Source organism: Copadichromis virginalis, linkage group LG17, assembly GCF_057382275.1.
Source record: "Copadichromis virginalis isolate Kocher_CV1m ecotype Utaka linkage group LG17, C_Virginalis_male_GT1.1, whole genome shotgun sequence".
In the NCBI taxonomy this organism is placed as follows: domain Eukaryota; kingdom Metazoa; phylum Chordata; class Actinopteri; order Cichliformes; family Cichlidae; genus Copadichromis; species Copadichromis virginalis.
Window position 1 is genome coordinate 38400716 of NC_140634.1, and position 13390 is coordinate 38414105.

At 41.8% G+C, this 13390-nt stretch overlaps 2 protein-coding genes across 2 annotated transcripts; both read right to left on the minus strand.

The window, feature by feature from the left end:
* On the minus strand, nt 1-1254 carry LOC146689902 (C-C motif chemokine 20-like). The gene is made up of 4 exons (XM_085436449.1): nt 1091-1254; nt 644-755; nt 347-446; nt 1-259 (listed from the first exon to the last, which is right to left on the minus strand). The coding sequence occupies exons 1-3, from the start codon at nt 1185-1187 to the stop codon at nt 347-349; spliced, it is 309 nt and encodes a 102-aa protein (XP_085292575.1). The 5' UTR covers nt 1188-1254; the 3' UTR covers nt 1-259.
* A 1398-nt stretch (nt 1255-2652) lies between these two features.
* On the minus strand, nt 2653-5994 carry LOC146689903 (macrophage mannose receptor 1-like). The gene is made up of 4 exons (XM_085436445.1): nt 5587-5994; nt 4981-5367; nt 3938-4288; nt 2653-3717 (listed from the first exon to the last, which is right to left on the minus strand). The coding sequence occupies exons 1-4, from the start codon at nt 5618-5620 to the stop codon at nt 3374-3376; spliced, it is 1116 nt and encodes a 371-aa protein (XP_085292571.1). The 5' UTR covers nt 5621-5994; the 3' UTR covers nt 2653-3373.
* Between the last annotated feature and the right edge of the window lie 7396 nt (nt 5995-13390).

The following is a 13390-nucleotide window of genomic DNA, read 5'->3' on the forward strand; positions in this document are numbered from 1 at the left end:
TCTAGCAAATCTGTGTATATTTTTAAAAAACCTCAACTTATCTGTTAACAGCATGTTAAGGATACATTTTTCTCACATACACACACAGTTGAATAGTATCATAGATGGTTCACATAAATTATTTTACTTATACTGGCTCTAACATTAAGTATACAACATATTTCTGTATTAGTAAACTGTGTACATGACTAAAGATGATATCCGATCTCGGACAGCTAGATAAAGATGTCCACTGTCCCCTCTTCTGCTTTTTCTCGTTCTGTAAAGAGGCGGTGTGTATTATGGTTAATGTACATAGCCTCTGAGAGTGTATGACATTGGGAGAGCATGGTATGTATCTTTTTACCTAATGCAGCATTGATGGATCCAGCCTCTTCATCTCCCTCTGGACCCAATCATCGTCTGGATTGGCACACACAGGTTTGGACTTCTTTTTCATCTGAAACCTACATATGTGAGTATCATTATTTAAAGTTCTCAAGCTTATTTTAGAAGCTCACACACTTCATTAAATGTCGATCATGCACTTCCTAAATTGGGTTTTTCTTTTTCCGTCAGTCTGTGCTTATTAATTATGCTGGAATTTGACAGTGCAGGAAAACAAAACCAGTCAGAAGTGAAGGATCTTACACTGTATACTCACAAAACAGCTGTCATGTTGCAGACAGTGTTCGGTTCCTGCATAGTGTAACCGACGATGTTTCTCTTCTTTTTTATGTCGTTAACATAGCCGAGGCAGCACTTGCCATACGAGCCTGGAGAGAAAGTTAGAGAGTAACGGAGAAATAAACCACCCCGCTTGGAAATGTTGTGGACAGTGCTGTCCAGTATTATTCCCACATCCCCTCACTAAAAAAAACAACAGGTGTTCAGAAACAAAGACAAAGGAATGAGGCTTCAGGAACTGTGGTTAACCCAAGATGTGGCATAAAAAACCCCACCAAAAGATGGGTGCATATTTTTAGTCAGATTTTTAGAAGATACTGTGAAGAGCTGCATGGTTACATTTCTGTGAATTCTGTTAAAAGTAGATATTTAAGTGGAAATGTCACAGTTGAGTTCTGCATCCAGTCCATTCTGTTTGACTTACCTTGTGCCAGACTCAGGTACGTGCAGATGAAGAGAAGAATGAAAACAAAAGCATGAAACTTCATCGCTGCTGCTGTTGTTCTTGTTGTTTTGCTCATTGCACAGAAACACTAAGAGATTAAATAAAAGAGCAAAGTCAAACAGAAAGGTGGAGGCAGAATAAATCACACCCACTGCTTTACAGATGTTGGGCAAATATACAGTTTTTTCCAAAGCAAATCCCTCCCTCTGTGCTCTTTCATAAGAGCACAGAGGGAGGGATTTGTTCAATCTAAAAAACATCCCAAAGGTGCCCTCAACAAATTTGATTCAAGCTACAACGACTACAGCAGATACAAAGTAACTGAAGGTCACGTCATTAAGAAATCAGAGAAAACATCCGTCAATGATTTGGCACAGGAACCAGGATGTGTATATTAATGAGACCAATAGTGTGATACTGAGTTCAGTATGTAGCCCACTATATTGTGCTAAATAAATCATTTTTTGGGAAATCAAAAAATATGTTAAATATTGTACTATACTAAATGAAAAATGATCACCTGTGAATAAAAATATACACAAAATGTATAATTTGTGTTGACCATCATGTCTGGTTCTGAAGAATCAACATGCTGGTTTAAAGCTTATAAAAATTGCACAAACTCTTTTTGCCTCAGCTGCTGCGTTTCCATTTTTATTTGTAAATTTTTCACTACATCACTGCATCCATTTTCCATTTTCCAAGCAGAATGTAAAGAAATGAGGGGTGGTTCTACACTGTCGCACAGACCATATGGGAAATGTGAACATGTTTAATTGCTGTGAAATTGTTGGCTCATGTGAACCATCTAGTGTTCTCTTAATTACTTAAAAAAATCCTGAACAATACACACTTTTTTACTGACACTAATAATAAAAATATTTAATGTTTAATATTTTTGTTTCAAATTTCATTATCAGTTATACCAGTGTTCCCAGTTCACAGGAAAATCTGACAACGTTGTTAAACAGGGTCAGAAAAATAAAAATAAACATTTTACTTAAGTCCTTAAATTTAAATAATTATATATAAACATTGCATTTGGGGGGTTAAGACAGTTATTTACATATTAGATATTATATATTTTGACTTACCTTGTGCCAGACTCAGGTACGTGCAGATTTTATTTTTATTTGAATTTTATTTTATTTGTATTCTTTCACTTATTGTTGCATTTGTGTTGTTGCTGCCTGTGTTTGAGTAATTTCTGTAACTGTGAGACACCTGCTGCTGCCGATCTTGGCCAGGTCTCCCTTGAAAAAGAGGTTTTTAATCTCAATGGGATCTTCCTGGTTAAATAAAGGTTAATAAAATAATAATAAAAATAAATAAGCTTATAATTGCTGTATACACTACAAAGCCATCACCTTATGTTATCTAACAGGTGAAGAGTTATTGAGCTAGAACAGATTCCTATTTTGTAACAAATATGTGACAGAATACAAAGAAATAAACTTCAAAAGAAAAATAAAAACAAAGAAATGCTATCGTTGTTATGTGTCGCTTGTTTCTAGCCTGGAAACAGAGAAAACGTACTTTTAACAGTGTTTTTAGGCTGTGATTGTAACTCTTGTTTTTCTTTCTCCGTTGCTGCAGTCGGTCTCTGTCTCATTGGTCCAGTTCTCATAGCAGACAAAGCCGGTCATTGACCCAGAGCCACAGATCAAGAGCACAGCTGTAGCACAGTCCCAGCCAGACGTGGGCTGTGTTGGTGTTCTTGGCTGCCTCCTTCACCAGTTCCTGCTGTTCCAGGTTTGTGATGGAGACCAGGTCAAACATGCACTCTGCATTATTTTAAGGCCTCATGCTATTATTTTTCTTTCTTTAATCAAAGGTTTTTGTTTCTCTTTGTATGTTGTTTTTTTTAAATAAAAAATTGTTACTTGCTCAGGATAAGTATTACTATAAATCTTGTATCTTTGTCAGATTATGGAAAGTTTATATAAGCATACAAATGCTGTGGTATATTTTACTCTACAGTACGTATCGCTTTTAAACTTATTTAGGAATAAAGCATTCTACAGTTTGAAAAATAAAAAACAGCTTCTAACACATTAGCTTTGAGGACCAAATGTTGCCTTGGTCCCTGATGTATCCCACCCACTAACAGGCTCTATGATGAAGAGATAATCAGTGTAATTCACCTTACATGTCTGGGGTCATAATTTTATGCCTGATCAACTTAAATGATTGTTATGTGTCATCTGTTTCTAGTATTGGCACATTTTTAACCCATGGCTGCTACACTGCTTTTAAAACCAGTCACAGAGAACAGATGAAGTTAAACTTCTCTCCATCATCTTTCTTGAACCATTTATGTTCTCCTCCTGTCTCCATGGCTACTGCCAGGTTGCAATGTCCAGTGTCTGTCTCATTGGCCCAGTTCTGATAGCAGGCAAGCTGGTCATTGACCCAGAACCACAGATCGAGAGCGCAGCTGTAGCGCAGTCCCAGCCAGACATACGGAGTGGTGGCATTCTTGGCTTTCTCCTTCACCAATTCTTGCTGTTCACTGCTTGTGATGGAGACCAGGCCATCATGGTGCTTTCTGCAGTAAATTAAGGCGTCGTCCCAATTTTTGCTTTCATTGATCAGGATCCATTTTTCTGTCATGAAAGAACACATGATGTTCGTTTATAAGAACAGAAGAAAACTCCATAGTAGTTTGTGTTATTTAGCTTGATGATGAAACTTATACCAGCGTTCCTCATGTACACTTCTTTCAGTGAGAATAAGAAAGATTTAAAAAATTATTTTAACATTTATTCCTTCAGTAAGAAAACTGACAGAAACCAGATGTAAAAGCTGAATCTTTGCAAATCTCACCATCATAGCAGAAGAAAGGTTTTGTGTTGTTACAATCATCAGCGCTCCATTTTCCTTCTTTGTTTAATGCAATCATCGCACACTTCCTGGTGCCGCTGTCAGTTTTAGACAGCTCTACAGGCAACTCATGCACACTTTCCCAGTGTCTGTAAGAAGAATTACTCCCATCTGACCACCTCCAGGTGTCTCTGAACAGGCCGATCCATGATGGTGGTTTACGAGATAATTTACTGACTGCTTCCTTTAACTGTTCTGCTCCACTGGCCAGGTCTGTGTGGTGCTGTCTGCAGTAGCTCTGAGCCTCACGCCACTTTTTTTTTGTGTCAATCAAATGGAGTGATTTGTTTTGTTCTGTGGAATAAAGAGAAAAAAGTGTCACAAGAAATGCACATTTTTTGATCTCAGACAATAGTTTTTTTTCATGAAAACTGGAAAATATTAACCTGGAATACTGAAAATTGTGATCCTTTCATTGTGCTGTATTGTAATAATAAGATCAATAATTAATGACTAGCTCAATAATTCATACTGCATGTCGAAACAACCCACTAACAAAAAATGCGACTTAAAAAAGAGTCCAAAGCTGAAGTATGATTGTAAAAGTACGTTCATGTTTTACTCTCTGTAGCAACGTTAGGGGAATACCCACTGCTGTGACATCATGCTCAGGATGTCTTTGCTCTGTGTGGCAGAGAAACAGTTCTCTGAAGTTTTATTCTTTCCCAGTTAAATTTACACAATTTATTTCCTTTCCTTTTCATAGTCTTTTATTTTAGGTCACGAGCAGTTGTCTAAGCATTTCACTGCATATCGTACTGTGTATGACTGTGTATGTGACAAATAAAATTTGAATTTGAATTTTATGTTATTTTGTGTAATACCATTTGGCACCACAAGATGGTGCAGTAAATCAATGAAACATACAGTCTGCTCTGCTCTAAAAAAAAAAAAAGCAGTGCTTCTTTTCATATTCATTAGAGGTGAATTATATTTAAATATGAACAGTTATTTAATTAATTAATTAATGATTGCCTTATTCTCACCATTATAGCAGACAAAAGCGTGATTGTTAGAACAGCCAACATCCACCAGCCCATCAGGGCTTTTAATCCGTCCACAGTTCTCAAGATGTTCAGGTTTATCATTAGGTTCCCCTACTTTCCATTTCATCTCTTTATCATGGAACTCCACTCCTGGCAGAGACCAGTGCCACATCCTGTTTTCTCTTCCTGAGATGCTGTACAGCCCAATCCAGGCGTTTGCTTGATTCTCTGTAGAATCTATATACAGAGTCTCCCTATATGTCACGTCAGGCAATGTGGCCAGGTCTTTATATCCTTCTCTACAGTAGCTCTGAGCTTCGTCCCATGTTTTAGGCTCTTTAATAAAATAGTACTTATAGCGCTGGCATGAAAACAAGGAACACTGACCTAAAAAGAAAAAAACAAATATACACCTTCATAAATGTATAAACGTAATGATGTCAGAGAAGTTGTTAAGAAAGTTAAATCAGGAGGGAAGACATCACATAAAGAAAGCAACACATGCCTAAAACGAGTAGTTTCAGTGCTTTTAGTGATTACACAGTAACAGTGCACTAATCTGAAGTGAATTATTTTGTAGTTTTTCCAGTAAAATGATCTACTTACCCATTAGAATGAGCAGAAAAGGTCTCCAGTGCATCTTTGCTCTGTTTGATAGACCCAGTATTTCAGTGTGTGGTTAGTTTTTTTAAAATTGTTGTTGTTTTTAGAAGTGGAGAAAAGACAATTGTCAAAGTTAATATGGTTTCACTGCTTTGTCTAAGAAAGCTCAATAGAAGGACGGCTAGCAATAACAAAGGAGGGAAATGTGCAGATGATAAAAATGCAACTAAACAAGGAAAATAAACAAGAAGCTGAGACTTTTTGTTTTGTTTTGCAATTTCACAGCTTGGAACAGCCGTTTTAACACAAACTGTTTTACTGCAGGACTATTTTATCACTGCCTTATATTGCTATTTTTGTTTCTGTCATTATAGCCACCCCCTGTGACAGCAAACAAGAATAAAACATGGGCTCTACATTTAATATGTGAAAATACATTAATATCAATCTCTAAAGAAATACATTTTAACCTCTATTCTGAGCCAATAATGTCAAATTACACTACAAAGTTTCTACTTACGTCAGGTTGTTCCTCTGTCCCTGCTTCACTCTGATCTGTTCTTATTCTGGGTCATTGAATGAAACATTCAGCTCTAACAAGAGGATTCTGTATTATGTATTTGAACATTCAAAACAGAAGTCAGTCATTCACAATCTAATCTAGATGAAGCCATGGAAAACAGGAAAGACGACAGGCCGATCTTAAATTCAAAACCGGACCAGGAAATGTGCAGCTATTGCACATTTAAAAAACAAAAACATTTCAATAAATTCAAATTATCTGTCAACATAATGCCTTTCATCCACTTTGAAGGTGAGATTCATATCATATGGTTATTTATAGCTACTCTAAAGATGCAGCATTTGACATCTGCTTTCTATCAGTGTACTTTATGAAGATGAACTGAAACTTTTACTCCCACGAATCCCTTTTTTCCTATTTAAAAAGCACACACAGCTGGTGGATGTCAGCCACGTGAGCCAGTGATAATACTCAAGTGTGTGACTATCTGTGATGTGTCAAATTCTAGTAGATTTATATCAAAGTTTGCAGTGATCAGTAAATCTAATTGTGGTGGAGGTGTGGTCCCTGGATCAACTGCAGGGGACGGGTGGTGCCAGGGAGGTTGGTGGGTCAGGTGGGGATGATTTATGATGAGGTTTTCCCCCTTTTCAGTGATGTCACAGACCGGAGATGGAGGGGGAGGGTGCAGCTGACTGCAGAACTGGCTGCCGTGGGTGCTGAGAGTGAAAGTGTCCCTGAGCGATTAATAAACCCATAAAGGTGAACACAGGGTGCTGGCTCCTTTACAGTTGTTTACAAATCATTTTTATAGCAAATGAAAAAGAAACCAAGTGTTTGTTCCATCACTTACCTTGAATAAGAGGGACAGGAGACCAGCCACAAAGGCTGGCACATCCCACATCGATGGAGACAACACTGAATGTCACACCGCTCAGAGAAAAACACTGAAACATGACTGTAGAAAAATGTGGTCCACACCGAATAGTCATTAAAAACATACGAACAGAATTATATTAAGGTTTGTAACTTCATCATGCACATATTGTTATTAGACTTTGTTGGTTCTCGCTGGATGAAACTGGATGCAAAGAAGATTAAAATCTCGTAGTGACTGGTTGGGTCGCTGCAGTTTTTCATGTTGGTCTGCAAACACAAAGTGTCACAAGGAAAAACACTCATTCTTATCAATGTTATATAGATCAATATTTAAGTATAATTTCCCAATAATACACATCTTATGTGTAGTGAGGTGTTTTATACTAGTGTGGTCATCCTGTAATAAATATATAACAGTGTTCAAAGAAGTAAACGGAGAATAAACACAAAAGAAAAGTTATTATTGTTTGTAGCCTGGACGATGCAACAATATTGTATTTTTCCAGACTTGCTAGAAATATAAGGTCTATCACCGGTAAGCCTGTCAGAAAGAATAGATGAAGTTTAACTCTTCATCTTTTTTCTTGGACCACTCGTCTTCTCCTACTTGCTTCTACAGACATGTCAAACTGTCCAGTCTCTGTCTCATTGGTCCAGTTATCATAGCAGAGAAGCTGATCACTGACCCAGAACCAGAGATCAAGAGCACAGCTGTAGCACAGTCCCAGCCAGATGTGTTGGTGTTCTTGGCTGCCTCCTTCACCAGTTCCTGCTGTTCCATGTTCATGATGGAGACCAGGTCAAAGGTGCACTCTGCAGTAATTTCAGGCCTCATCCCGTTATTTGCTTTCTTTGATCGGGATCAACATTTCTGCCATGAGTAAACACAGATGTTTGGTTGAATCTGAGGACATCGGGCTTCAGTAAGAACGACATTAAAATGTGAGGCGAAACAAAACAGGGCACAAAAAAACAAACAGAAGAAAAAGTACGAGTTAGGCTTTACGTTTTGACTTTAACATTTTCCCCGTATCATCTTTACTTTTCTTACTTTACTTCATTGCTTTGCTTTCTTCATTTCAATATGGCATCTTACTTAAAATTCTAAAATTAATTAAGTAAGAATGCTGACAAAGACCTTATTTAGAAATCTCACCATCATAGCAAAAGAAAGGTTTTGTGTTGTTACAATCATCAGCGCTCCATTTTCCTTCTTTGTTTAATGCAGTCATTGCACATTTCGTAGTGCCACTGTCAGTTTTAGACAGCTCTTCTTCAACTCGTGCACACTTTCCCAGTGTCTGTAAGAACAGTCACTCCCACTTGACCGCCTCTGGGTGTTTTTGAATGATAACTAATAAGTAAAAAGTTATATCAAAACTAAGAGAGTGAAAATGGTGAGTGAAGAGAAAATACTCAAGTAAAACCCTCAGCAGCTTAAACCTGTTGCAGTGTAGCTGGAAGCAGCTCATGTTTGCATAGTAAGCTAACAATTAATAAGACGATGTCAGAGGAATTGGTGCACAAATTATCATCACTCACAGATCAGTGCTGTCGCTCTCTATACACAGTTCACGCGATTGCAAAGTGAAAGCAAAAAAACAAGCGCAAATTCAAACACGATTTCAATATGTCACATATTGACAGTGGCTCACCGATGCCAATGATATAATTACCCAGCTACATTTCCGAAAGAATGCAAAAGCATTGACACATATTTTTCCTTCCTATAATAGCCTGACGGGCAGGGCAGAGATAGATTTTGGTACCCCGACTGAAAAAATCGCTAGCCCCGGGACGTCGGGCTAGCGATATTGCGAGCCCTGTATCTGATTGAGGAATCACTCATCTTTGGAAAAGAGAGTTTATTACAGAGAAATGTCTCTTTCCAAAATAAAAGCTATACTATCCGCTTCTTCTGGGCTATATTCTCAGCAGCATATTAAACAGCTGTCTAAATGACTCGGCTAAAGTTAGTAGCATGCTTGTTGTTTTTGTCTTTGCACTAGGATGATGTCGGCGTAAATGTGCAGTCATATTCGTTGTGTTCCCACTAGTGCTTTCAGGTTAATCTTGTTGAAATGACGTTAACGCCACAACACGGCAAATCTCCGTTAACGAGCTACCGCCGATCGCCCCGTGCATGGGGCTAGACGGCCAACACGTTAACGAGCTAACTGCGCTAACACACTAGCTCCCACCCATGTAATTGAGCATTGCATGGCACATCCAACATACTGTTTTACTTTAGTCCATGACTCGCTTACCTTCAGCGTCATACGTCACATGAAAACCAAAATAATTCCAAACGCCAGATCTGAATGAGGGTGGGGGAGGTCCATGTTGCAAGGAGAGCTTAACTTCTGTCTCGCTAGCTTGCCCTGCGCTCTTCCTTCCGACGATGCTGTCTGTGTTGAGCGCTCAGTGAATCTGCGTTCGACTACTCCGCCTAGGCTGCACTGTCGACCCTAGGCGGAGCAGTCGAACGCAGATTCACTGAGCGCTCAACACAGACAGCATCGTCAGAAGGAAAGTTGATAAAATAAATTACAAATGTTGTATTGTTCGATACATATGCGTACCGAACCGAAAGCAGTGTATCGAACGGTTCAATATCGATACGAATATCGTTGCACCCCTAATATATATATATATATATATATATATATATATATATATATATATATATATATATATATATATATATATATATATATATATATATATATATGTGTGTGTGTGTGTGTGTGTGTGTGTGTGTGTGTGTGTTCCTTTGTCCCAGATCAAGGAACACTAAATTTCAAAATAAATAAATTGTCACGGTCCGGGGCAGCGGCCGTGTGAAGAGTGGAAAGGAGGACTCAGATGCAGCACTTACTCAGATGTGAAGGTGATTTATTGACAATACTGAACATAAAGTGGAGATGGCAAACAGAACTAAGGATGAACTAAACTGGGAGAAACTACACAAAGGGAGTGGCAAACCTGAACATGAAGGGAGAACAGCAGGGAGAGCACGCAGGGGATTCACGGAGAAATGCAGAGTACGCAGGGTAACACAGAGGATGAACACAGACGACGCGACGAGGAGCAGAGGAAAACACACACTATAAGTACACAAAGAGACACTGGGAAATCACACACAGGTGGGAGACACAGCTGGACCTGATTAACCTGACGAGACAGGGGAACACTAACACCAGGGACCAATAGAGGGAGCACAAACCAAAAACCCAGTATCTAAAATCCCAAAACACAAACCATCCCAAAACAGCCCAAGAATAATAAAGAGAATAATAACAATAAGGAACACAAACACAAAGTCACTGAGTCATGGCCGCAGGAACATGACAGTACCCCCCCCTCAAGGGCTGGCCCCTGACAGCCACAGAAACACACCACCAGACCCGGGCGGGCGGCAGGGGGCCCAGGACGGAGGGACCGGGCCATGACCAAAACGAAGACCCCAGAGTCCCAAACAAACGTTCACAAAACTCACAGGGGAGCAGAGTCCGAAGCACAGTTCAGGCGGCCGGCCACGAAGAAGGCCGTGGCGGCGCGTAAAGAGTTCGGGAGGCCGTCCACGAAGAAGGCCGTGACGGAGCGCAAAAAGTTCAGGGGGCCGACCGTGCGGAAGGCAACGGCGGCCAGTCAGGCGACGGCGCCCGGCCAGTAGCCTAGCCAGCGGTCTAGAAAACGGCCGTTTAGCTCCAGACCCAAACGAGGCTGGGCCAGGCGAGGCTGAAGGCACGGAAGCCGGGGCCGCAGCGGGCGAAGATGCTGAAGACGCTGCTGCAGGCGATGGTGCGGATGCTGAAGACGCTGCTGCAGGCGATGGTGCGGATGCTGCAGACACGAAGGCTGGACCAGACGAAGATGCAGACACGAAGGCTGGACCAGACGAGGATGCAGACACGAAGGCTGGACCAGACGAGGATGCAGACACGAAGGCTGGACCAGGCGATGCTGAAGCCGGACCAGGCGAGGCTGAAGCTGGAGATGAAACCGGGCCAGGCGTGGATGAAACCGGGCCAGGCGTGGATGAAACCGGGCCAGGCGAGGATGAAGCCGGACCAGGCGATGAAGAAGCTGTAGCTGAAGCCGGGCCGGGCGAGGATGAAGCTGTAGCTGAAGCTGGGCCAGGCGAAGCTGACGCTGTAGCTGAAGCTGGGCCAGGTGAGGATGAAGCTGGACCAGAATCAGGCGAGGATGAAGCCGGGCCAGGCGATGATGAAGCTGTAGCTGAAGCTGGGCCAGGTGAGGATGAAGCTGGACCAGAATCAGGCGAGGCTGAAGCCGAGGCTGAGGCGTGGCAGTAGCAGGTAATTGTGTCCGTAGGGAGGCTAACGGTTGAGCTGCAGACCTGAAAGCTTGTGGCTGGACACAGAACTGAGCTGGAGAATGGCGATACAGTCCTGGCTCGGAGGGAGCGGCAGAGACAGAGTCTGTCGGTTTTCCAGAGGGTTTGTACACGCCCACTTGCGAAGGATCTGTTACCACGAAGGTAGGTAAGCGACCCGTACAGTCTCCCATCCCGCTCTGAATAGCCCCAGAAAACAAAGTCCCGGAATCTGGGGAAGCCAATGCATCCCGCTCACTCACCGCCTCGGGCTGCTCGAAAGTAAATGCAGACGGGGGGTGAAGTCCAAGGTCCAAAAGGAGAAACTCCCGCTCCCACGAACAGAGCGAGTCCAGAAGCCATGGGAGACCAGTCACCAGACGCTGTAGCCGCCTCTCTATAGCGCGCTGGGACGTGCCACCCGGGCTTTCCAGCCACAGGTCGATCAGCTCCTGTGTGGCATCGATGAGCGTCTCCCGTATCTCCCTGGACGGATTAAGCGCTGCTGGGTCCATCTTGTGGTCGCGTCGTACTGTCACGGTCCGGGGCAGCGGCCGTGTGAAGAGTGGAAAGGAGGACTCAGATGCAGCACTTACTCAGATGTGAAGGTGATTTATTGACAATACTGAACATAAAGTGGAGATGGCAAACAGAACTAAGGATGAACTAAACTGGGAGAAACTACACAAAGGGAGTGGCAAACCTGAACATGAAGGGAGAACAGCAGGGAGAGCACGCAGGGGATTCACGGAGAAATGCAGAGTACGCAGGGTAACACAGAGGATGAACACAGACGACGCGACGAGGAGCAGAGGAAAACACACACTATAAGTACACAAAGAGACACTGGGAAATCACACACAGGTGGGAGACACAGCTGGACCTGATTAACCTGACGAGACAGGGGAACACTAACACCAGGGACCAATAGAGGGAGCACAAACCCAAAACCCAGTATCTAAAATCCCAAAACACAAACCATCCCAAAACAGCCCAAGAATAATAAAGAGAATAATAACAATAAGGAACACAAACACAAAGTCACTGAGTCATGGCCGCAGGACCATGACATAAATACATGAATGAATAAAGAAACTGTTGATTCTCTACTTGAATTACAAAGCTGACGCTGCTTTTGATATGACAGCTAAATGTCTTTATTCAAACTATCAGACCCCTAAAAAAATCTGGAAAAATTTAACGTACCTGTGTACGTTAACAGTCACATCTAAGTCACCTGAGACTAGAACATGATCATGACTATTATCAGCAGTTTCCATTTGTTTTTTTAAGAAACACAACAACAATAAAAGGAAACTTTGTTTTAAAGTAAATTTATATGTGTATGTTTTTTGACATTTATCTTCAACAGACATATAGATGTTGCATTTGTTTGTATGTTTAAAATGAACTTGAACGCACTTAAAACACAAAGAGAAAAGTTCATTAAAAATATAGAGGAACTTCTGGGCATGATCTTTTGATTTCCTTTTGTCATGGTCCGGGTGAGCACGGGGTTTTTCCACTCCGCTGGGTTTTACCTTCAGGCAGAGACTCCAATCAGCTTCCACACCTGGTTCCAATCAAGTCACCTGCATATAAGACCAGCATTCACAACAGACCTCTGCCAGATCTTCTGCTAACCCATGACCCACCTGGCAGTCACGTTTCCCGAACTACTCTCATCTCCGCCTGGACGCTGGTTCTGTCATCTGGTTTCTTCCTCTCCACCATCGGACTACACCTGCCTGCCTCCCTGCCAAGTCCCTCACTCCACGCATATTCTGGATCCTCTCTGGACACTCCTCACCCGGAACCCCCTGGACACCCCTTCCTTGCATGACACTTTAAACCTGCAACGCGTAAGCCCTAACCTCCATAGCCTAATCCTGCAGCTGTGATTCACTGGACTGCCACTGACTACTTGTCTCTTCTCATTATAGTGACTGCGTACCTCCATCCAAGCCGCTGCCCCTTTTTTCCATCCGTGAAGTCCAGCACCTAGCCATAGCACTCAGTTTCATGTTCACAGTTTGGCCTCACAGTTCACAGTTCATAGCATTTCA